This window comes from Zeus faber (genome assembly GCF_960531495.2).
Source record: "Zeus faber genome assembly, chromosome: 4".
Taxonomy (NCBI): Eukaryota; Metazoa; Chordata; class Actinopteri; order Zeiformes; family Zeidae; genus Zeus; species Zeus faber.
The window spans coordinates 13177199-13200771 of NC_137191.1; the positions used below are offsets into that span (position 1 = coordinate 13177199).

The following is a 23573-nucleotide window of genomic DNA, read 5'->3' on the forward strand; positions in this document are numbered from 1 at the left end:
GAGTCAGCAGTACATGGGAACTATCTGTATTTTGCTGTGTTTTTTGTATCTCTGCATTTTTCCTTATTTCTGTTTGCTGTCGGCCCACGTGTTGTCACAAAACTTGAGCGCCTTTATGAAATAAATTTGGAAAGATGAATTGCTCTTCCTCGTTGTCTATGATATCATATATTTTCTGAACAATTCCTAGAGTAGAGTGCTTTGGAGCAAGTACAATAACTATTGTCCAATAAGCAGGCACTAGAACTGACAGGCATTTCCCTTGACCAAAGAGGGAAATGACAGTCAATCCGAGGGGCGGGGCCAGGGGCGTCTGGGTGACGCCTAGGGTTGCCAGTTTTGTGGCTGTCTCCCTTTTTCTTACCGATAGGAACGCGAGATATAGGCAGCCGCGCGCGTGTGTGTGTGCGTGTGTGTGTGTGTGTGTGTGTGTGTGTGTGTGTGTGTGTGTGTGTGCGTGCGTGCGTGCGTGTGCGTGCGTGCGTGCACTAGCATAGAACATACACTGCTGCAGCGAAAACAATACATTTACCATACCATACCACATATACAAGTATTTGCACTTAGTATTTGTCACGTGCAGTAATACAAATATGGTGCGGTCACAAACTGCAAAACAAAGTAGGGAGAGAGGGAACAAAAACATAAGCCAAATCGGAAAGAAAGCAACGAAATATATACAATATAATATAATAAATCGGATAAATCCCTAAAAATAAGGCTGCTTTTAGTGGTTTGTGGCTGTTCTCTTTTTTTTTTTCTCCCAGCGGAAACACACAGAGACCTGGCAACCGCCGGTGTCGCCTGACCGGATGATGTGATGGTGGAAGTTTGCTTCAGTTTGCTTTAATAACCGTTGGTCATTCATCTCGTTTTCTCTTTAGCGTCAGTTTGGCTCCGTGACCTGCTCTTATTAAAAGTATTGTCCCCATCAAATGGACCGGACGGGCTGAAGCTCAGCTCGTCTCGTTGTTCAACTTTGTTTGGTTTTCGTGTCTGTGTGTGTGTGTGTGTGTGTGTGTGGTGTGTTTTTTTTTCCAACCGTGACGTGAATCGAGCGGAGCCCCGCCGGACCGAGGTGCCGCTATGGGGAACCGGGGAATGGAGGACCTGATCCCGCTGATCAACAAGCTCCAGGACTCGTTCAGCTCCATCGGCCAGAGCTGCAACCTGGACCTGCCGCAGATCGCCGTGGTGGGCGGCCAGAGCGCCGGGAAGAGCTCCGTGCTGGAGAATTTTGTTGGCAGGTTGTATACTTTATATACACCGTGTACGTACCGCAAAACCATTTTATTTTATTTTATAGATACATGTGTTCTCTAAACGGGAGGAATTCCCCCACACACACAACGCACTCAGAGACGTTAAGAAAGAAAATTAGACAAAATAAATCCATCGTTTACAGGAAGGAATTCAAAAAGTGTCTCGCTCCCTTCCATCTTAACGCGATCCTGCTGTCAATTGTGACGAAAGAGGCGGAAAAATAGTAACTCCGTGTCAATACCAAAATAAGTCATGGGATAAAAGAGGAAAAAAAACGCAGACTGTCGTGGTGCGCAAACCTATTTTTTATTTTTTTTCTCGTGTCGTTCTGGAGTGGATCTATTCACCAATAACCTTTACGCACTTTTCTTAAAAAAAAAAAAAAAAAAAACACGCAACAAGAGAGAAACGCACTGACACGCAGAACCGACGCTTGTTCATTTTGCTCAGTACGCATTTATAAGTGCCAGCACTCAGACCTTGTACTAAAAAAAACAACCCCAATTATAATGAAGTTGAAGTACAAATACCCTGACACTGAAGTACTGTGGGAAAAGTGGAAGTGCCACATTGGCATTCGAATCCCAGTAAAAGTGTACAAGTACTTGCTCCTAAAGGTCAGCGCTTATACTCCTTTTCAACAAGGTAATATAGATCTCTGAGGTCCCCAAAAACATGTCTTCAAATTGTTTATTTTTTATTTTTTTTGTTTGTTTTTGCTAAAAAAAATACCACTCAGGTTATGCATTCTTGCATGCCTCTTATAACCTGTCCGGTTTCAGCCCTTTTCCCCATGGGCTGTTTCTTCCACGCCCCACTCGGGCTACACGCGGGACGGGGGCGGAGGCGAAACGGCCGCCGCGATTCTCAGCGAGTCAGTAAACTTCTCGTGAATCTAAGATCGGCGAGAAACAATCTGGGGACATCAGCACCCATTCTCTCATTTTACTCTGCCGTTGTTTAAGACTGTTGATAAGATAAGGAGTTCATATTACAGACACCTAACTAACAAACTAATACCGCAAACATTATTGTGGATCCTGCAGCGAGTTATGGCAGTAACTTGATAGAAAATGATATCTAATATATTACCTCAGCTATTAAGCGTTATCTCGTGCTAAACAGCAAGAGAAACCACACAGCACAGCAATCTTTTCAATCCTTAAATTTCCCTCATCTGCAGGTTTGTCAGGGTTTGGGACGTTACCATCACCAATAACCTTCATCCGCTCAGCTCTTGCGTCCTCTGAGGCTGGGGCTGACGTAGCGATGTGTGCTGCTCTGTGCAGCCAGCGACAGAGCAGTTCCCATGGTTACTGGAGTTCCGAGCTTCCGCATGATGCCAGCCGGGCCGGCGCTCTGGTGGAAAAATATGCCGCACCTTCGCGAAGGTGGTTCTCAAGCTGTGGGTGGAGTTACTCGGATAGGGGGTGGTATTATTCTAATGAGTCCCCCACCTGACGTAGGTGGGGGAGGCAAATCTGAACGGCTCATTGTTTTCTGACACAGGCAGAAAACAACAAGCTGACTGGGTTGATTTTCAGTTTGTGTGTAAGTAAGCCCATCTGAGACTCAAATGTATGCGCACAAGTACTGAAAAAGCGAGTTTTTCACAAGTGGTGACCTTTAGCCTACTTAAAATTGTAAAAGTACTAGTCATAGCCAGTGCCCTGATGTGGCAGACTCCAGAGTTTCCGTTAGAAAAAATTGGTGTCAAAAATTATCTGTGTTCATTGAGCTTCAAAACAATTGATAAGCAGTTTATATAGAGCGTGACATCATCAAGGCATGAAGATGTAAAATATATTTTATTGAATATTCAAGATAAAATAAGTCCCGTCAGTAAACGCCATTTCAAAAATGAGTAAATAAAAATGACGAATATTACTACTTGAAATCAAATAATTTCCAGTCGTGAACAATTCATTAATATTTCACTAAAATAACATTTTGATTAAATCAAAAACAAAATAAATATGGCAAGCAGGTCAAAATAAATAGAGTTTGTGGTGGTGGTGTCCGTCTTTTTTGGGTGTCCCGTCAACATATTTTACACAGTGAATATTTAACGTCTACTCTGATTCGGAACTTAAATATCCCAAAAAAGGCCAGACTATGAATGTATGTGTCCCAACGAGACATCATCTTCCTGCTTCTCCTCAGACGCTGACCTTAGACGCTGCGGCTCCGTGTATGTGTTTACAAGCACAACCTGTCCATAAGAGAGGGGGCGGGGTTTATTTCTATATCGACAAACGTGATTGGTCGGAGGTGAAGCTTTCAGATCCGCTTTAGATGGCTTTAACTTGTCGAGTACTGAAATGAACAGAGCGGCGGGCTTTTTTAATCGAAATGATCCACCCAGCACTAACTGAAATTGTGCTTGGAAGGAATTATTTTCACCGGAGAGACTTCTGAACTAGACTACTGAACAGATTTTCCCAGTCAAAAACCTGGCAATAACCGGATAACGGAAACGGTAATCAGAGTCTATAATACACATAGTGTCTACTGAACCTTTTTTTTTACTGCAGATAAATAAAATAGCATGGGTGGTGTCATAGTCATTTACAAGGATATGGACCTAAAAAATTATGGGTGAGCAATCCTAAATCAGCGGTTTGACAGCTCCAGTCCCCGATTATCTTGCTTTGGCTTGCTTCTCAGATAGTTGTTTGTTTAGAAGTATAATCCTAAAGTTAAGGCATTCAGAATCATGGTTTCAAGGTTAGAACAGAGACTTCCTTTAGTATAATACTTAGACAACGTCCTGTTGCGCCACTTCTTATTACACCCTGTCAAATATTTACCAATAATATTTCTTTTTGCGTGAATGATAGACGAAGCAAGAGTGGTAAATCGTTTCTATAGGCCTCTACACACACTCATTTCAGGCCTTTATCCTGTCAAGGGCAAAGTACAAAATGATTGTAGAGGGCAGGTCTGATTAGTTATTTCTGGATTCAGAAAAAAAGAGTAACATTGACATTACAATACTAATGCCAGCAAACTGAAAGTAATCAAGTTTTAAGGAAATGTGGGATATGCAGGCTATCCCGGGTCCATTTTAGTAATAGCTCTCCCCTAATCTCTCACTTGTATTTATAACAAGAATGAATAACTGCATTGAATTCTGCTGAGGGTTTTAAACTGGCAAGTGTCACAAAGCTTGGCTCAATAATTCATCACGCTCTTTCAATTGACCCCCTATGTCGGTGTTGAGACTGCCAGGGGAGGGAGCGTCCTGATGCAGTCACTGAGCTGAACCTAAGAAGGCAAATACTGATTCATTAGGTTTTAAGTGAAGATGCAGGGGGAGGGGCTGGGGGGGACTTGATTTTCCTTCTAGAAATGCTTTTGATGCTTGTCTCCGCAATAGCGAAATTGAAGCTGGCATTTCTGGCATTTTTTCTTCTTTTTCTGTGGCCTTTGTCCTCGAACCCCAAGCTGTGGCTGGGGGAGACAGAAGGAGCATTGATGTGTTTGAGCCGGGGTCGTTGGTGATGTCACCAGCTGCACTGTCATGTGTGTATGACACACTGGGTCTGAGGCGGAGGGCCGAGCTGCTTTTTGCCCTGGTGAATGCACACGTAAAGCATTTCGCCTCTGAAAAGTCATTCTAACGGTCACCATAGTACGTTTTGATATTCAGGTTGTGCCTCCAGCAAGTGGGAGGAACAGAGGAGAAAAGAGGATGCTGGATCGGCATCACTGTTGTGCAACATCCTGACTGCTCTGTCAGCAGTGGTGTGTGTGTGTGTGTGTGTGTGTGTGTGTGTGTGTGTGTGTGTGTGTGTGTGTGTGTGTGTGTGTGTGTGTGTGTGTGTGTGTGTGTGTGTGTGTGTGTGTGTGTGTGTGTGTGTGTGTGTGTACACACAGTGTTGACATGTAAAGGAGACTTAATTAAATGAAAATATGTGTGTGTGTGTGTACCGCACAAACAAACACATACAGATGTGGATATCCTCTTTGCCCTGGCAGATGTATAGTCGGACCTGGAAATCATTACAGTTTGACTTTCCATTTCTGATCCCTGTATTTATGATGAGCAGTGGGGAGACAGTCACATACACTACCTGTCAAAAGTTTTAGAACACCTCCATTTTTCCAGCTTTTATTGAAATTGTTGCAGTTTGGTGTCTCAATAAACTCTGCAATGAAAGCATAGAACAAATAAACAATTGGAGATGAAAAAGAAATCATGGAATCCCTTTGTTTAACATAATTTTATCTAAATTATTGACTCATCAAAGTAGCCAGCCTTTGCAGATATAACAGCCGGACACGCGCGTGGCTTTCTTTCTACAATGGAATGGTCAGAGTTTCCTGCAGTTTGCGAGTGTCTTTTTGTCTTTTGATGGTGGAGGAAACTGCTGACCGACACCTTGGTTTTCTGTGCACTTTATATCTGTCATTCTAGTTTGTTCATGTGTTCAACTAAATGTGTCTCCTTGCTGTGACTAACAGCCGCACACTGAGAATCAAGAAACACCATCCCTTCGATATCCCCTGTTGTTCCTGTGTGTGTCGCGTTGAAGATGATGTCACAGTGGAAACCGCAGTAGAGTCGCGGAGAGTTGAGCCGGTACCATGTCATGGAAACACGCCATACTACTTCCTGCGGTGCAATAGTGTCCAAATAATGCTTCAGAGGGTGAAAAAACACTGTAACACAGTCTGTTCCAACACTGCTTTCATACAGACAGAGGGGTTGTAAGTAATCAACAAAAGTTTGGACCTACTCATAACCCATTACTTGTTCCCTGAAAAGGCCTTTTTTTACAACTCTGAAATTTACATTATTTTTCAGTTTTTTGTAACCTAAACTTTTTCGCGTACAGTGCATGAGTGCAATGTACAATTTGTGCCACCAGTGAACGTGGCTTCTTTAAGGGATCTAGTGATATTAACTGTAACTCTGTGTGTGTGCTTATGTGTGGAACAATTTAAATGTTTTATCTTACATGATCCAGGCAAATATCTGGTTCCGTTCAACGAAACCACCACCTCCTGTACTGTATTTACATTTATTTAGCATGTTCTATTTCAAGACAATTATTATAGTTGCGATCATTAGGTTATGGTATTTCAGAAGAATTACGGCAATATTTAAAGAGAAACCTTCCCGGAGATGATGTAAAGTTTCTGGGACGTGAAGACGCCCTACCAGCTTCCACAAAAGAGCTGGCATGTGCCTGTTGATTGATGGTTCCAGTCGTCCTGCGGCGCTAAAACCTAAATCCATCTCCATGTTTTCCTCAGGGACTTTTTGCCCAGAGGCTCTGGTATCGTCACCCGCCGTCCTCTCGTCCTGCAGCTGGTCAACCATAAAGCAGGCAAGTCCGCATGCACGCACACACAATATAGCCTCTCTCCCTATGTCCTGCGTTAGTATTGAGCTGTCTTAACTCCTCCTGCAGAGTATGCAGAGTTCCTGCACTGTAAGGGCCGGCAGTTTGTGGACTTTGACGAGGTCCGTCTGGAGATTGAGGCTGAGACCGAGAGGATCACTGGATCTAACAAGGGCATCTCCCCCGTCCCCATCAACCTGTGCGTCTACTCCCCTAATGGTATGGTGTAAACAGACACACACACACACACACACACACACACACACACACACACACACACACACACACACACACACACACACACACACACACACACACACACACACACACACACACACACACACACACACAGCGAAATAAACACTTATTTCCCTATGTATTGTTAACATTTGTACTGAAGCATTGCATTTCATTCGTCATCCTCACATTATCACTACATATCAAAATCATACTTTTGTCACAACAATATGGGTTTCTTTAGAAATAGAAAAACAAATCATAATAACTGCTAAGTTGAACAATCCACTATGAATTGTTCAACTTTAAAACACACATAATTTTTGATAAATGCTAATACACAAGTATAGGGAATATATATATATATATATATATATAAATTTTTTTGTTTGTTTTTAAATCTGTCCTGATTTTGCCGTTGCATCCAAAACAGAGTTGTCAGCCTGCGATACCTGTCTTCATTATTTATCACTGGTACATGGCTGTTCAAAATGTATGACTTTCAGAGACATTTAAATGTCACAGTTTAACCGAATGTCAATGATTCAGTCCTTCCACAATAGAAGAATTATTATGAAATTTAGAATTATGAAATGAAACTGCCTGTTAGTCATGCACCGGGGAAAGACGCTCTTTGAGCCAAAGTCCGAGACGCAGGAGCCAGAGTTGGCAGCTTGTGCCCTCTAATAATTCAAAGACCAAGTGTGCTCCAATTCAATAAAATATCATATACAAGATCATATACAATATGTCCACTTGATTTGTCCTCTTTAGGGGGCAGAACAAAGTACCGACCGCTTGTGAGAGGTGCCGGTGTACACCATAGGAATAGTTAAGCTTATGGATATGATTTGAATTGTGAAATTAAAGAGAAGATAATAATGTTAAACGGAACATGATGCTGTGATATGACGAGTGGAGTTACTGTCACTGTGTTTTTTGGGGGTGTCCACCACCATGACCCCCCCCCTGTTGGAAGACTTGGAGGTCACCATGTTTTGATCCATAAATTGTCATGTTGCATGTTATTAAACAAATTAACAATCTATATAACGACACACTATATTAGTTATATACAGTGCTGCTTGAAAGTATGTGAGCAGTATGTGACCCCTTGAGCAGTTTAGATGTTTCTGTTGTTTTACCATGATTTCCTTATTTTATCATCACCAGTTTTTATGTATGAAATGTCAGATATATGTTTATCAATTGCATGTACTTGTTTAGTGTGACTTGTTAAAGTAGCCCAAAAACTACATGAAACATGGAATTAGTGTATGTGCAAAAGTAAGTGAACTCCCAGCTGCATCGGTTAAGTCAAGCAGGTAACAGACTCAGGTCAAACACATTTGGGTGCTAAATTAATCATTTAAGCAGACCAATGAAACGAGACATCCTTGGGAAAGGGTTTGGCCTGCACTAATTAAAAGAGAGAGGAAACCAACCAAACCACTGTGGTCCCATACAAATCAACAATGCTGAACGGAAAGGAGATATCCGAGGACATGAAGAAGAGGGTAGTGACAGCCCATCAGTCTGGGGAGGGCTATAAGACCATCTCCAAAAGATTCCAGCTCCATCCATCCACTATAAGACAAATAATTTACAAATGGAGGGCCTTCAACATGACAGCAACTCTGCCTAGAAGTGGACGCCCATCAAAACTATCACCCAGAAGCACCAGAAGAATAATAAATCAGGTAAAGGCCAACCCACACATCACCTCTAGAGAGTTTCAGACCTCTCTGGTAGCATCTGGGACAAATGCGCATGCGTCTACAATCAGATGAAAACTGAATAGCCATGACATTCATAGGAGGGTTGCTAGAAGGAAGCCTCAAAAAAGAACAAAGCTGCCCATTTCAACTTTGCCAGAGAGCACTTGGACAAAGCAGAGGCCTTCTGGAAGTCCATTCTCTGGACAGACGAGTCCAAAATGGAATTATTTGGTCACAATCAAAACCACCGTGTTAGGAGAAAAGCCAACACTGCATATGAAGAAAAGAACCTCCTCCCAACAGTGAAGCATGGTGGTGAACATGTGAAGGTCTGGGGCTGCTTTTCTGCTTCTGGACCTGGACGACTCCATATTATCCAAGGAACCATGTATTCTCAGGCGTATCAACAAATTGTTGACCAGAATCTCCTGCCATCAATCAGGGAGTTGAAGCTGGGACGAAAATGGATTATGCAACAAGACAATGACCCAAAGCATTCCAGCAAAACTACAAAGGAATGGCTTCAGAGAAAGAGGATTCGTATTCTGGATTGGCCCAGTCAAAGTCCGGACCCTAATCCAACTGAAATGTTGTGGCGAGACCTGAAGAAGTTGGTACATACCAGATGTTCCTCCAACCTCTCTCAACTGGCTGAGTTCTGCAAGGAGGAGTGGGCAAAAATCCCCATAAGCAGATGCGAGAGACTGGTTAGTGGTTAGAGAAGACGTTTGGTTGAAGTAATGGCTGCGAAAGGAGGAGCCACAAGCTACTCATAAAAGGGTTCACATACTTTTGCACATGTTCAATTTTCAGTTTTTGTGAAATAAACCAGCTTTGTTGAATGAAATAATGAAAATATATCTCTTTTTGTGTGTGTGTCCATTGTTTGGAAGGTGTGCTTTACAAATTGGGATTTGGATGTATGTTTATAAGGTTATTTTAATGTTTTTCACAAAAACAGTGACCATGGCTGGGGGGGTTCACAAACTTTCAAGCAGCCCTGTATCTATAACTAATCAATCTATAGGAAGAAAAGAAACAAACAGATTATCCATAGATAGTTCAAAGAGGTAGACACTGATGGTACATGCGCTTGTCCTCTGCTCGTCACTGCCTCAGTCCTGAACCTGACGCTGATTGACCTGCCGGGGATGACCAAGGTGGCGGTCGGGGACCAGCCGGTGGACATCGAGCACCAGATCAGGGACATGCTGCTGCAGTTCATCACCAGGGAGAGCTGCCTGATCCTGGCGGTGACGCCGGCCAACACCGACCTGGCGAACTCGGACGCGCTCAAGATCGCCAAGGAGGTGGACCCACAGGGTAGGTGATGTCTGGTCTAGATGGATGATACCGAGTCATGTGTCAGGAGGGATATTCTATGGGTATATGGCCCAGCCCTAGATGTAATTCTGCAATATCATTAAGGGGGCTTTCACACCTACCCTGTTTGGTCCGTTTCAATAGAACCAGGCTGCATTTCCTCCGTTAGTCCGGTTTGTTTGGAGAGGACCAAACAATCGAACCGTGGTCCTCCTGAAAAGACGGGACACAGTCCGGCTCCGAGTGAACCACGGACCGGTTCGTTACATGTGAGAGCGTAATCAGACTTAATGTAGCACCTAATATAGGAAGTAAGCCAAAATACAGTGGGTCGAAAACGGATGTTGACACTTGTGCTCCCAGTGTTCTTATTTGGTTTGGTTTTCATGACCCGCGGAACAAACCTGCGGTTATGAGTAAAAGACCCGAGACGGTGGACAATGGATGTGTGCGGCGTGAAGACCGTGAAGAGGACTGCCAGTGCGTCTGATCAGTGTAACCTTACTGAATTGAACCGCTGTTATTGTTTTTTTAGTGTGATTCACACTGTTACAATGGAAGGGGTCGGCGAGTGCGCGCAGCAAACCGCAATCGGTGACTAGACTGCTGACGGGGGAATTTTCCCTCCGAAATCTTCTGTCCGATAGATATTTAATACAACACAGTCAATTAATTCTATTATATAATTATAGGACCCAGAATCGCGATTGTGGCGCCTCCCCTTGCGGCTGCCTGCGCGAGCACCTTGTGTCGATTACGCACATTTTGGTATTTTTTAGTATTTATAGAGCTTATTGTGCGTAATCACCGGGTGTCATGACATTTCACTGCATATATGTATGAACGTATGTATATGTATGTGACAAATAATCTCTTGAACTTGAACTTGAACTTGAACCTAATATAGGAAGTAAGCCAAAATACAGTGGGTCGAAAACGGATGTTGACACTTGTGCTCCCAGTGTTCTTATTTGGTTTGGTTTTCATGACCCGCGGAACAAACCTGCGGTTATGAGTAAAAGACCCGAGACGGTGGACAATGGATGTGTGCGGCGTGAAGACCGTGAAGAGGACTGCCAGTGCGTCTGATCAGTGTAACCTTACTGAATTGAACCGCTGTTATTGTTTTTTTAGTGTGATTCACACTGTTACAATGGAAGGGGTCGGCGAGTGCGCGCAGCAAACCGCAATCGGTGACTAGACTGCTGACGGGGGAATTTTCCCTCCGAAATCTTCTGTCCGATAGATATTTAATACAACACAGTCAATTAATTCTATTATATAATTATAGGACCCAGAATCGCGATTGTGGCGCCTCCCCTTGCGGCTGCCTGCGCGAGCACCTTGTGTCGATTACGCACATTTTGGTATTTTTTAGTATTTATAGAGCTTATTGTGCGTAATCACCGGGTGTCATGACATTTCACTGCATATATGTATGAACGTATGTATATGTATGTGACAAATAATCTCTTGAACTTGAACTTGAACGACCCGTACAACCACGTGTCATTTGCTTCCAAATTTTGGGGTCCTCAACACGGGATCACGTGAGCACTGACGAAAAAATGCAACAAATAAGCAACTTGCTCTTGAATCGGACCAAATCTGGCGAACTACACCGTGGGTGTGGAAGCCACCGTAGAGGATAGTCCACCCCGGCGGTTGAATGACGCCTTTGGCTTCCTTCCACCTTCGGTTCCTCCCGCCATTGCGAGTCTCTTTCCATCCAGTTAGTATTCTAATAGGGTTGACTCTAATGTTTGATGTAACCGTGGAAATGCTGACCTTTGTCCTCAGGCCTGCGGACCATCGGCGTGATAACAAAGCTGGATCTAATGGACGAGGGGACGGATGCACGAGACATCCTGGAAAACAAGCTGCTGCCCCTCCGCAGGGGTACGATCAACACACGATTCAACTTGCTTAAAAAAACAAAAAACAATGACATTGAGGGTTTTGTTTTACACCCGTAGTGTTATACTGTAGTTAAAAAAAGAAAGAAAAATAGTTAACCTAGTTAACTAAGATAAATTAAACTAAAGTTAGAATACAATCCATTACTTTTGCAATATAAATGTAGGTGTAAACTTCATTAAATCGGCGTGATTATAACACGCTTACGTACTTTAAATCACAATTTCTCAGAAAAAAAGCACCTAACATGCCTCTATCACAGAATAGTGTCAAATAGAGTATCAGATAAACTGTATTTTAGTCTTGTGTTGGACATCGGATCAGGTATCACTTTCTGTATCAGTGCACCCTCGTTGTTCCCTTATTGAGGGATGTCTGATCATGTGTCCTGGCAGGTTACATCGGGGTGGTGAACCGCAGCCAGAAGGACATCGATGGGAGGAAAGACATCCGAGCAGCGCTGGCAGCAGAACGCAAGTTCTTCCTGTCGCACCCTGCGTACAGACACGTGGCCGAACGCATGGGAACACCATACCTGCAGAAGATACTCAACCAGGTTGTCTGTCTGTCTGTCTGTCTGTCTGTCTGTCTTTAATGCTCTGGAGAGTGTTTGTATCCTACTCATAATAGGTATGTAACTGTAATCATTATATAAAACCTCCACTCCAATTCTCTGGGTTAGGTTCACCCTTTTTTTTTTTTTTTTTTTTTCCCTCCATACAAGTAAGACACTAAGGAAATAAAACAAGTCTAAAATCTCTATGAGATTATAGATGATATTATATATTGCTATATTATAATCACAAGGTTTGCAGATAGAGAGGCGGGACGGGGAAGGTGTGTGTGTGTGTGTGTGTGTGTGTGTGTGTGTGTGTGTGTGTGTGTGTGTGTGTGTGTGTGTGTGTGTGTGTGTGTGTGTGTGTGTGTGTGTGTGTGTGTGTGTGTGTGTGTGTGTGTGTGTGTGTATACACACTGTGTTGACATTTAAAGGAGACTTAATTAAATGAAAATATATATATATATAAGGCCATTGGGGGTAAAGTATCTGTTTCCGACACTTAGACATGAACTGTATCTGACACAAACCTTTCAGTTCCCTAACCCCCGGGGTTTTCCTGTGTCAACTTAATTGTGTTTGCATTCATGCATTGTCAGTTTGACTATGTAAACTAATCAGAAAGCACTTCAACCACAGAGTTTGATGTCACTCATCTGTGTTCCTTCAGCAACTTACCAACCACATCCGGGACACGTTGCCCGGCCTACGCAGCAAGCTGCAGAGCCAGCTCCTATCACTGGAAAAGGAGGTGGAGGAATACAAAAACTTCCGTCCCGACGACCCGACGCGCAAGACCAAGGCCCTGCTTCAGTCAGTATACCCGCCCACACACACACACACACACACACACACACACACACACACACACACACACACACACACACACACACACACAAATATGCAAACTCAGCAGTTAAAGACATTTTCCCTTTGCCACTGTGTCCACAACCCCCAGGATGGTGCAGCAGTTTGGCGTGGACTTTGAGAAGTGTATCGAGGGATCCGGGGATCAGGTGGACACCTCCAATCTGTCTGGTGGAGCCAAGATCAACCGGATCTTTCACGAGCGCTTCCCCTTTGAGCTGGTCATGGTAACCCTTGCTCATATGGAGACAATGAGGACTATGCAATCACAAACCACTGTCATAAGATTGCTAGCGAGAAAAACAGTTCCCCACGCACGCCGACAATCCCTTAATGGCTGATTTTGTGTGTTGTCATCTACAAAACTGATTTGGTTTTGCGTGTTGTTCCCGCGTGTGTCTCAGATGAAGTTTGACGAGAAGGAGCTCAGGAAAGAGATCAGTTACGCCATCAAAAACATCCACGGAGTCAGGCAAGTTGACAGCACGTCTTACCTCTCTCTGCCTATATCTGCTCGTTCTGCCTGTTTATCTTTTCATTTCTGTCTCTCACTGTAGTTTTAAACAGGTTGAGAACGTAGAGGGACAGAGCTATTCGGCTCCGTCATAAGTGCTGTGTTTAGCTGCAGAAGTATTCAGTTGCCCCTGTGTCTCAGATGTCTTACCACATGTCTCTAGCCCCGTTCCTGGCCTCTGGTCGATTCCGCATTGACCCTGTCTGTGTGTGTCTTGTCTCCTCCCGCTCCGTATCTCCATGTCTGTCTGTGTGTCCCTCAGGACAGGCCTGTTCACGCCAGACCTGGCGTTTGAGGCCATAGTGAAAAAGCAAATCATTAAGCTGAAAGAGCCCTGTTTGAAATGCATCGACCTGGTCATCCAGGAGCTCATCAACACAGTCAGACAGTGCACTAACAAGGTATCACCGCACGGACGCCTGCCCAGCCGCCACGCCACACATGCACACCCCGGGGCCTGCCGGGCGGCCCTGCGCCACGCAGCCTCAGCCGTGGGTTCAGTTCAGAAAAACACGGCTGAATCCTAGTCCCGGGCTTGATACTCAGGGTCCTGTGCTCTGCTCCAGTAGTTCTCCAGCGGTGTGTGTGTGTGAGGTGCTGTGTAGTTAGAGAGGAGGTAGGCCTCTTCATACCCATTTTGGGTTTAATGAAAGGCAAGCTGCACGTTGAGACGATGCACACAAAGCGTTTTTCCTTTAGGTCATTTCCGACTTCTTAGAATCGTTACCTGTTGAAACGGCAGGTAAAACTAATGCTACTAAACCTCTGTTTTACGTTTTTGTTCTGGCATATATCCAAGTCCCTCACAGAGACCAGAGTTTCGTGCTCCAGCGATGTTACGCGTGTGTCCGCTGAGATTCGGGTCGGTCGGTCTGTCTGTCCTCTCCTGAAATGTCAGGCTGAAGGGCTCGCGGGTACAACCATTTCCATTTCCCGCCCGCGTTTCTGCCGTAACCTCCCCCCACCCCCCGCGCGACGGCCCACACAACCGGTCTCCCGTGTCACGTGGTCTTCCGTTTTCATTTCGGGAAGGAGTGTCAGTTCGCCGTACGACACTGTAAGATGTGGCTCAAGAGTCTGGCTACCGTGGCTAATCGCGGAAGCGCAAAATTCTGGTCTCTGTAAGAGACTTAATTTACCCCCCCCAAAAAAATCTCTTTCGCCCTCCATTCCTTTCCCTCTTCCAACCTTTCCAAGCCACTGTGGATTACATTTTTCCCCAACACCACCATTCCCTTGTTCCTTGCGGTGACTACGGCCAATATTGTCCTCTTGCATCTGACATTCAAACTCCCGTGATGCCCCACCACAGGACCGGCCTGTTCACACCAGACCTGGCGTTTGAGGCTATAGTGAAAAAGCAGATCATTAAGCTGAAAGACCCCTGTCTGAAATGTGTTGACCAGGTCGTCTGCGAGCTTGCCGCCCTGATCAGGAAGTGCACCGAAAAGGTAAACGGGTGGAGAGGAGAGAAATGGGTAGAAGAGCGGAGAATGTAGCGAATGCGGACGTGGAAAGCTCCGGATCCAGAAAGTGAAAATCCTGCCGTGTTTTTGCGCCAGCCGTGCACTGGTCAGCTGGACTGGTCATTTTACTTTCTGAACCCGGGTTTTTCCCGCCTCTGAGTAAATGTAATGCCGGGTCAACGAGGAAAGCGCGAGCCGAAGGAGAGGGATGTATATTTTAACGCCCTCTACCGCTCTTCACATTTATTGTCAAGAATGATAGAAGGCAAATAAAGAGAGGAATGAAGATAAAACAAAGGGGATTAACTGACTTTGTCGTCTCGTGCTGTGTCCCTGTCGTTGTGTCGCCACCGCCCCCCTCACTGTCGATTTAAAGGCTTCACTCCCTCACTTCCTGCCCATACACCCCAGCTTAGTCCCTCTGGTGTTTCTTATGTGTTATTTCCCTTTTTTTGGTGGGCCTTACAGTGACAAACCCAAATCCGCTTGTCCTCACTCAAAAACTGTTCCCCGGTCCCACAGCAGAAGCCGCCCCCGGCGCCGCTCTCGCGGCGCTGGTTTCCACTGTAACGATCCCTTCATCTGCCTCACAAATCCAAAGAGAACCTTACGCGCATTAACCAAACTCCTGCCTAACAATGTCACAACCACCGCTGCATGGCAGGACTCTGCACCTGCTTTTTGCATGTCTTTTGCCTGGTAACAAACCCTTTCTGCTGTATTCTCTCTGACTCCTATAGTGCATATACTGTAACCACACACACCAACTGGGCGTTGACAAAATCAAACTTCACATTATTGATAATTTGATGATCATTTAGGGATGATATACTTGAGAAACATATAATAAATAATTGAGAAACAATCATTAGTATTTATAGTCATTTTAACAAGTAATTTTTAGTAATTATAACATCCAGAACAGTCTATGAAGTTCGGAAAAATTGCAATCATTTACTGTAACGCAGCCTTAAAGGCAACATTTGCGTGTATTGCAATCCAAAATCCCAGACGACACACATCAAGTTCAAGTTCAAGTTCAAGAGATTATTTGTCACATACATATACCACATGCGCACAATGGTCCCCCTAACATCAGCAAGGCTTTCAGAAGTTACTTTCAGACGGATCAAGTATATTTGAATGCCTTTCTGGCTTTTCTTTCATGCTATCACACCTGATCAACCTGAGAGGTTATGATTCGGTAGAGAATGTGGTGGTCACTCAAACCAAAGGATTCCGTTTGCTCTCCTCGTGCTGGCCCGCCGCCCGCAGCTCAAAATGATCCAAATTTTTTTGCACACAATCTCCTGGTTCTCTCAGGCTGACGGGGAAATCCTCTTTGCATGCACCGCTGGAGCTATCGGTGTTAAACTGTGCGTCGCACTTGTCTTGTATTTTACTGGAGTGAAACAGTATGTCAGCGGTCCTGTGTAGCTCTTCAGATTTACATGGATATAAAGTCAGTACCTGCAGCTGTGTGTGTGTGTGTGTGTGTGTGTGTGTGTGTGTGTGTGTGTGTGTGTGTGTGTGTGTGTGTGTGTGTGTGTGTGTGTGTGTGTGTGTGTGTGTGTGTGTGTGTGTGTGTGTGTGTGTGTGTGTGTGTGTGTGTGTGTGCGCGCGCGCGCAGCTCAACTCGTACCCCCGCCTGAGAGAAGAGACTGAGAGAATTGTCACTAACTACGTCCGAGAAAGGGACAGCCGGACAAAAGACCAGGTGGGGTTTGGCTTTTGGTGTGAGAATGATGGTATGAGAGCTACACACAAGCGAACTAAATACAAACACATACACCCCATAGTCTACACTGTATATGTGTGCTATTGTGTACAATCTATTTTCCACCGACAGGTGCTGCTCCTTATCGATATCGAGCTCTCCTACATCAACACCAACCACGAGGACTTCATCGGCTTTGCCAAGTAAGATCTTCCCTCGCAGCAGATTGCTCAAAAGCCAGAAATGCTCGACTTCAATGGAGAGGAGTGAAATCTGTACCCCGTGAAGCCTTCTGAGAGCTTTGACTTTTTCCGTTGACGCAGTGCACAGCAAAGGACCACACCAAACGCCACCAAAAAGAGGGTTATGCCTAATCAGGTACGGAGCACATCCGTTCACACGCCCACGCACTGTTTTATCCCCCTCCCGCCTTGTCCCTAACATTTTCTTTCCCCTCCAACTTTCATTCTCTTGTCAGGTCAAGTCACACTTTATTTAAAAACCGCATATCATACCCCCTCCTGTCTTTTTTTTTTTTTTTTTTTTTTTTAAGCAAGTCTGAATTTTTGGCCCCTCCTGCTCCTCTGCTTCCTCTCTTTCCTCTCTTTCTGGCCCCAGGGAGACAGCTTTTTAACTTCCCTGTCCCCTCTCGCTGCACGCGTTGCTTCCTTCCTGTCGGGGAGGGGCGTCCACAGTTGTTTGAGTTGAAACGGTTGCGCTCTTTGACACGGAGGAGGCGAGACTGGTGAGAGAAACAGACGCAGCATTCCGACCGCCACATGACGGCACGCTAAATATACCTCTGCTGGTCTGACGCGCTTGTATGTGCCTTCTGTTTCCCCCGTCTCAGTCTGGCAAAGGAAGGGACGAAGAGAAGGTGACTTTTTTAAAAAAATTTTTTTTTTTTGAGCGCCCGTGGGTTCCTTGCCGTGTGTTTGTTCCTTCATTTCCAGTGGCCACGTTTGGGCTTGGTTGTAGTAGATGAATATCAGCAACAGTGGCTTGTCGTTTTTTTTATTTTTTGACATTTTTGCACCTGAGCTTGTATGTTTGCATGTTCCTTTTTTCACGGAATTTGAATGGGCCGGGTTCAGATGTTGAAGGGGCTTCCCATCGTATACAACTGTTCGTAGCGGAACCTTGCTGAAGGCTTTTACTGTTGAGAAACGTACCGCTCTACTGCAGCTTTGTACTGTGCTTAAACGCCATCCCAATGATGCAAATGTTTAAGCCTTAAAAAAAAAATATATATATATAAAGTCTCTAAAACAGGAACCTAACACTATTGACGTCTTTTGAACTTAGTCAAATCGTCTCTCTTGGCATTTGTGCCAACATAAGAGACTAGAAACGGGAAGTTGGGTCGCTTCCTACTGGCAACCTGCTGCCACCAGTGTTATGTGTTGGGTGTATTGTGGCAATTGCAAAAATTGTATTGAATCACGGTGATATCACATTTTATTTTAAACTACTGCACAGTTTAAAATAAAATGTGATATCACCGTGATTCAATACATTGTACACATACACAAAGACGTGTGGGACTATAATGTGAGTTTCCTGTTTTCACAAAGGAGATTTAACATGTTTTGTTTTTTTTTGTATTAGAATTGCAGGACTACCTGCCTCAGGAACAGCACATATCCTGGGGCAGTCCAGCCTTTGAACTGATGCAAACACACTTCTGCTTTCCAAGGATTACCAGTACATTAGCACACATCCGCTTTTAATCGTAATAGTGCCATGCAAACACTTCCAAGAAAAACACTTCAGTTTGAGTCTTTTTTTTTTTTTTCATTCAACCTTTATTCAACCAGACACTTTTTCAAGAAATACACTCTGTATGTGTTTTGCTTGACATTTCTTTGCAGTGTTGCCCGTAGCCAATGTTGCTATGAACAGTTCTAAATGGTGTGATCCAACATTTGAATGCTGTGAGGCCTGGTTTGGGAAATTGTCACCCTATCCTTTAATTGTTTTGTAATGGGACAGCAACGGCGAACTCTCTTCCACTGGTGTTAAATATCGCCTCTGCCGACGCAACTTTCTGCCAAAGATAAAATTATTTTGTTTTACTGTCTCGCCGTGGCAGATAAACCAGATGTTATGAACCAGTTGTTTTGAGGAAGAAGCACAATACTTATTTCAAATACCTCTTAGGTTAGTTATACAGCTTGTGCTGTGTAACAAAACGTCTAAAAGAGAGATGGACTTGACCGCAAGCAATGATGGAATGAAAAGTCCCAGCAAGTCACTTTTCCTCCAAAACATATCAGTGGAATAGCAACTTATCATAGCTGCCATCCCAGTCCCCATTGGAACGTTAACAGGACATTTGCCGCCTCTTTCTGTAGTTTTACCGCTGTTGTCATCTCCCGTTCTGCATTATTGAGCGATAACGTTCAAATGTTTTTTTTCTAACCGCCCGCATGTCACCGCAGCAGACCACACAAACCGGGGCCTTGAGCATATGAACTACTTCTCATATGTCCTGCAGGTTATCCGCAGAGGATGGCTCACCATCAACATCAGCATCATGAAGGGAGGATCCAAGGACTACTGGTTTGTCCTGACCGCCGAGGCACTCTCCTGGTACAAGGACGAAGAGGTGTGCGCGTGTTCCTCATTTGGTTTCCTGGGGTGGCTGAGTTGGCCTGTTTGTTTGTCTCATCCAGTGTTGTTGCGTGCGGTGTGTTCCATTGCGCTTATGACAGGAGAAAGAGAAGAAGTACATGCTGCCACTGGACAATCTGAAGCTGAGGGATCTGGAGAAGGGCTTCATGTCCAGCAAACACGTGTTTGCCATCTTCAACACTGAACAGAGGTGTGTGTGTGTGTGTGTGTGTGTGTGTGTGTGTGTGTGTGTGTGTGTGTGTGTGTGTGTGTGTGTGTGTGTGTGTGTGTGTGTGTGTGTGTGTGTGTGTGTGTGTCAGTCCTGTCCATTCTGTTCCTATTTGTTGTTCATATTCTCCATTAATGACACTGTGTGTGGGCGCTTGGACAGAAACGTGTATAAAGACCTGCGTCAGATCGAGCTGGCCTGCGACACCCAGGAGGATGTAGACAGCTGGAAGGCTTCCTTCCTCAGAGCTGGAGTTTACCCTGAAAAAGATCAGGTGCTCACCACCAGACATTTTGCACGATACGTTTTTTCCTCCTAATATCAGGGATGGATATTACGCAGGATCTCACAATTCCGATGGTGATTACAACTTTTGATGAGACGGCTCACAACACGATTCTATATTGATATATTGACATTTTATATATATTGAAATTAGCTACCGATGAATGACACATAGCGTAACATTTCTGACTCCACATTGGGAGAGTCACATAAAAAGCCTCCCCTCCCCCACACACTCACTACACGGCTGCTTTCATCCGTCTCAACTTCCCGTGTGACTTCTTCCTCCTGTCCTGGCATCCGTGTCCGCTGCAGCCCGAAGGTGATGAAGTGATGACCCCCGGGGACAGTGTGTCCATGGACCCACAGCTGGAGCGGCAGGTGGAGACCATCCGAAACCTGGTCGACTCGTACATCAGCATCGTCAATAAGTCCATCAGAGACCTGATGCCAAAGACCATCATGCACCTCATGATCAACAGCGTAGGTCCACTCCACGTTTGCTCCATCATTGAGCTTCAGAGTGCCCACGCCAGTCAGGGAATTTGTCATCATAACTTTGCGAGAAAATGCAATATCATAAACGGGAAATTGTTCGACTTATTAGGGCTGAAATTATCATAATTTTATAATTTCTTGGCTCCTTGACTGGAAAAAATAAATCTTATGGACCTTGACAACGCTGCTCTCTCTTGACATGTGCTGTCGTGATCTGCTCCATATCGCGTCCCGTGCCTCAGGCGAAGGACTTCATCCACTCGGAGCTGCTGGCCTTCCTCTACTCCGCTGGGGACCAGGGCAGCCTGATGGAGGAGTCAGCAGAGCAGGCCCAGAGGAGAGACGAGATGCTGAGGATGTACCATGCCCTGAAGGAGGCCTTGGTCATCATCGGGGACATCAGCACCACCACCATCTCTGCCCCGCTGCCGCCGCCGGTGGACGACAGCTGGCTGGCCAAGGAGCCCAGGTAAGAATGAAACATAGAGGCAGTTTAATATTGTAGGATAATATTCCAGTCGAATAAATCCGTCTCTCGCCTCAGTCCTCCCGCGGCGACTCGACCAGTCCCGACCACGGCGACCCCGCCCGTCCGGCCCCCGGGGGTGAGGGGGGCCGTGGCCCCTGGCGCTCCGCCCCCTCTCAACCCTTCCCCCGCATTCGGATTCCCCCCCGTCCCTTCTCGGCCCGGTCCGCCGCCGGTCCTGGCGGACTCTGGCGCAGCCACTCCGCTCATCCCCTCCAGGCCAGCTCGGGTTCCTCCAGGCATTCCGAGGTAAGGCAGTCTTTCGTCTTTCGGTTCGGGGACACTCCTACGCTGGGACAATGAATCTGTGGCGGTGAAGGGTCATGTGAGCTTCAGAGAATATTGGTGCCTTGGTGCATGCCTTGCTGATCATGTCTTGCCTTGCATGTTTCTCGTTTCCCCTACTTGTCCCCGACCTCCTGCTCTCTCTTCCCGCAGCAGAAGACCCCCGGCTGCTCCTAACCGACCCACTACCATCCGGCCTTCAGAGCCCTCCCTGCTTGACTAGACACACACACACACACACACACACACACGCACAACCTATGTTTACAAATTTCTCATTTGTCTTGTGGGGATATTGTGCTGAAATCTTTTTTTTTTCCTCCTTATATTTTATGCATCTTCTTATTTCTACATAATCGTGATGTTTCGTAATCTTCATCTGTTTTCTGCACATTTTCAAAAGCACACTCACACTTTTTTGCCTTAAATATTAACCTGAGTTTACTATAGACTGCAGGTTTCAACACTCAGAAGAAAAGGTGAATTGAGAAGCGCAGGTCCTCTCATTTAGTTTAAACGTTATGCGATCGATTCGAAGACAGCAACGTTTTTGTTCAGTCCGAAATTACCAAGGGGATAGTAAATGGACTTCCTTTTGTAGTTCGGGTCCAGGGGCACCAACCTGCTTATAAGGAGCAGTTTGGGGTTCAGTGCCTTGCTCCTGGACATTTTAATACGTGATAAGGAGGAGCTGTAGATCGACTCAGCGATCCTCTGAATACCAGTCCACTCTACCTCCAGAGCCAGGGCGAGGCTAAATGAAAGGGAATAAAACAATATATTGAATAAAGGGAAAAACCTGTGATAACTAGCATCTCTTGTTGTCGAATCATCTCTTCATCTTTTTATTTTAACAACCGCCCAGTGTCCTTCTGTGCTGCTGTCTCACTTCTATTTTCCATTTATCTGGGTTCAGTGTATTTTTGGGGTTTGATATTCATGTCAAACTTATAACAAAAATGAAGTGGTTAATCTGTTTAAGATTCAAAATTTTTTTTGGTCTTGATATTAAATGGTCTCTTTGACTCTTGTCTTGGGTTAAATTGTAAGTTTTCACAAATGGGCCACAAATCCAACACTGGAACCATTTTCCACTCAGATACTTGAGATGGGGCATGTGATTCCGTCCTTAAGGTTCAGTTCTTCCTCCAACAGGTTCCTCTCAACACATGCACAATTTGAGTGTTGAACAGAGTAACTAGTACTGGAGCCTACCCCACACACAGCACTAGAGAAACACAAATTGAGGCAAAAAAGAGGAGAAGACATTGTCAACAGTTGGAAGATATACTTTTGCATTCATAAAAGGGTTCTGAATGGAAGACAACTTTTTACACTTTTCAAATAATCATGATATCAACATCAAACAATCATCAATTTGTGTTTCTGAATTGGAAACCAATGAGTAAAAGAACATGGACCAGCTAGCCTCCATACCCATGTTTAGATCACTAAACGCATTAGAGGGCACATGTGAGCCATATTCCCGACAAAGCAATCGCACGAGTGTTGCATAGGTACAATGGTTGAGGCAGGTCTTGAGCAGCCGAAAAAGTGCCTCTGGTTTGTTTTTCGTATCAACGTAGAACGGCGCAAAAAAAATTCGATACGTAATCCATACATATCTGTACCCCATATATACACTCAACATCTCCATTTGGTTTCACTGTGTTGTGTCTGATTCTCATGAAATCAGGGATTTATTTAAATCTCATCATGTTCTCCTTCTCACACAGACGACCCCCCCATGCCCCTGCTCGTCCAAACCAATGGTGACTGGAAACTGTTGTTTTACTTTTTATCTTTGGTCGAACAATGGATCCAACAGTCCAGGCCGGTGTAAGTGTAGGCGTGTCGGACTTGGGAGGAAAAGTACAGTTTTGTAGAACTACAACAACTGCCGAGAGCAGTCCCCATTGGAAAGCAAATCCTGATATTTATAGGACTGAAATATCAATCATAAAATTAAGTTCAATTTATCTACATCTTGAAATGACTGATTTATATCCCCTGATGTATTTGATTCTGTAAGGTATTGAGAATTTTTATGTTTTATATTTGTACCTAAATATAAAGGTATTAACAGTGAAAAGTTGATCTATTATTCATCTATTATTAGTATTGTTGTTCTTTAAGTGCTGGATGCTGGGTGTATAGAAATGCTGAAACCATTGACTCATATCATACAAAATATACATTTCTTCTGCA

General features: G+C 44.7%; 1 protein-coding gene across 5 annotated transcripts; it reads left to right on the forward strand.

Annotated features, from left to right (window-relative positions):
• The first annotated feature begins 670 nt into the window (after positions 1-670).
• LOC307229184 (dynamin-2-like) lies at positions 671-23573 on the forward strand. 5 transcript variants are annotated; one of them, XM_079999113.1, is made up of 20 exons: positions 675-1247; positions 6526-6599; positions 6684-6833; positions 9689-9892; positions 11693-11791; positions 12205-12365; positions 13036-13178; positions 13324-13459; positions 13637-13704; positions 14009-14147; positions 16843-16929; positions 17062-17132; positions 17253-17307; positions 19427-19537; positions 19644-19753; positions 19934-20045; positions 20372-20539; positions 20797-21023; positions 21099-21329; positions 21519-22390. In XM_079999113.1, exons 1-20 carry the CDS (start codon positions 1087-1089, stop codon positions 21586-21588), a joined length of 2577 nt encoding a protein of 858 aa, XP_079855239.1. In that variant the 5' UTR covers positions 675-1086; the 3' UTR covers positions 21589-22390. The 5 variants fall into 5 exon arrangements, 4 of the variants coding, with proteins under 4 accessions (XP_079855242.1, XP_079855239.1, XP_079855240.1 ...); XM_079999114.1 differs by having other exon boundaries at positions 21522-22390; XM_079999115.1 differs by lacking the exon at positions 21519-22390 and adding an exon at positions 23102-23573 and having other exon boundaries at positions 676-1247.

What these genes read in the sequence shown, in the direction of transcription:
- LOC307229184 (XM_079999113.1), top strand. Translation starts at nt 1,087, where the DNA reads ATGGGGAACCGGGGAATGGAGGACCTGATCCCGCTGATCAACAAGCTC. An exon ending in CTGGAGAATTTTGTTGGCAG is followed by an intron (nt 1,248 to 6,525) that starts GTTGTATACTTT and finishes TGTTTTCCTCAG; the next exon opens with GGACTTTTTGCCCAGAGGCT. An exon ending in TCCCCTTTGAGCTGGTCATG is followed by an intron (nt 13,460 to 13,636) that starts GTAACCCTTGCT and finishes CGTGTGTCTCAG; the next exon opens with ATGAAGTTTGACGAGAAGGA.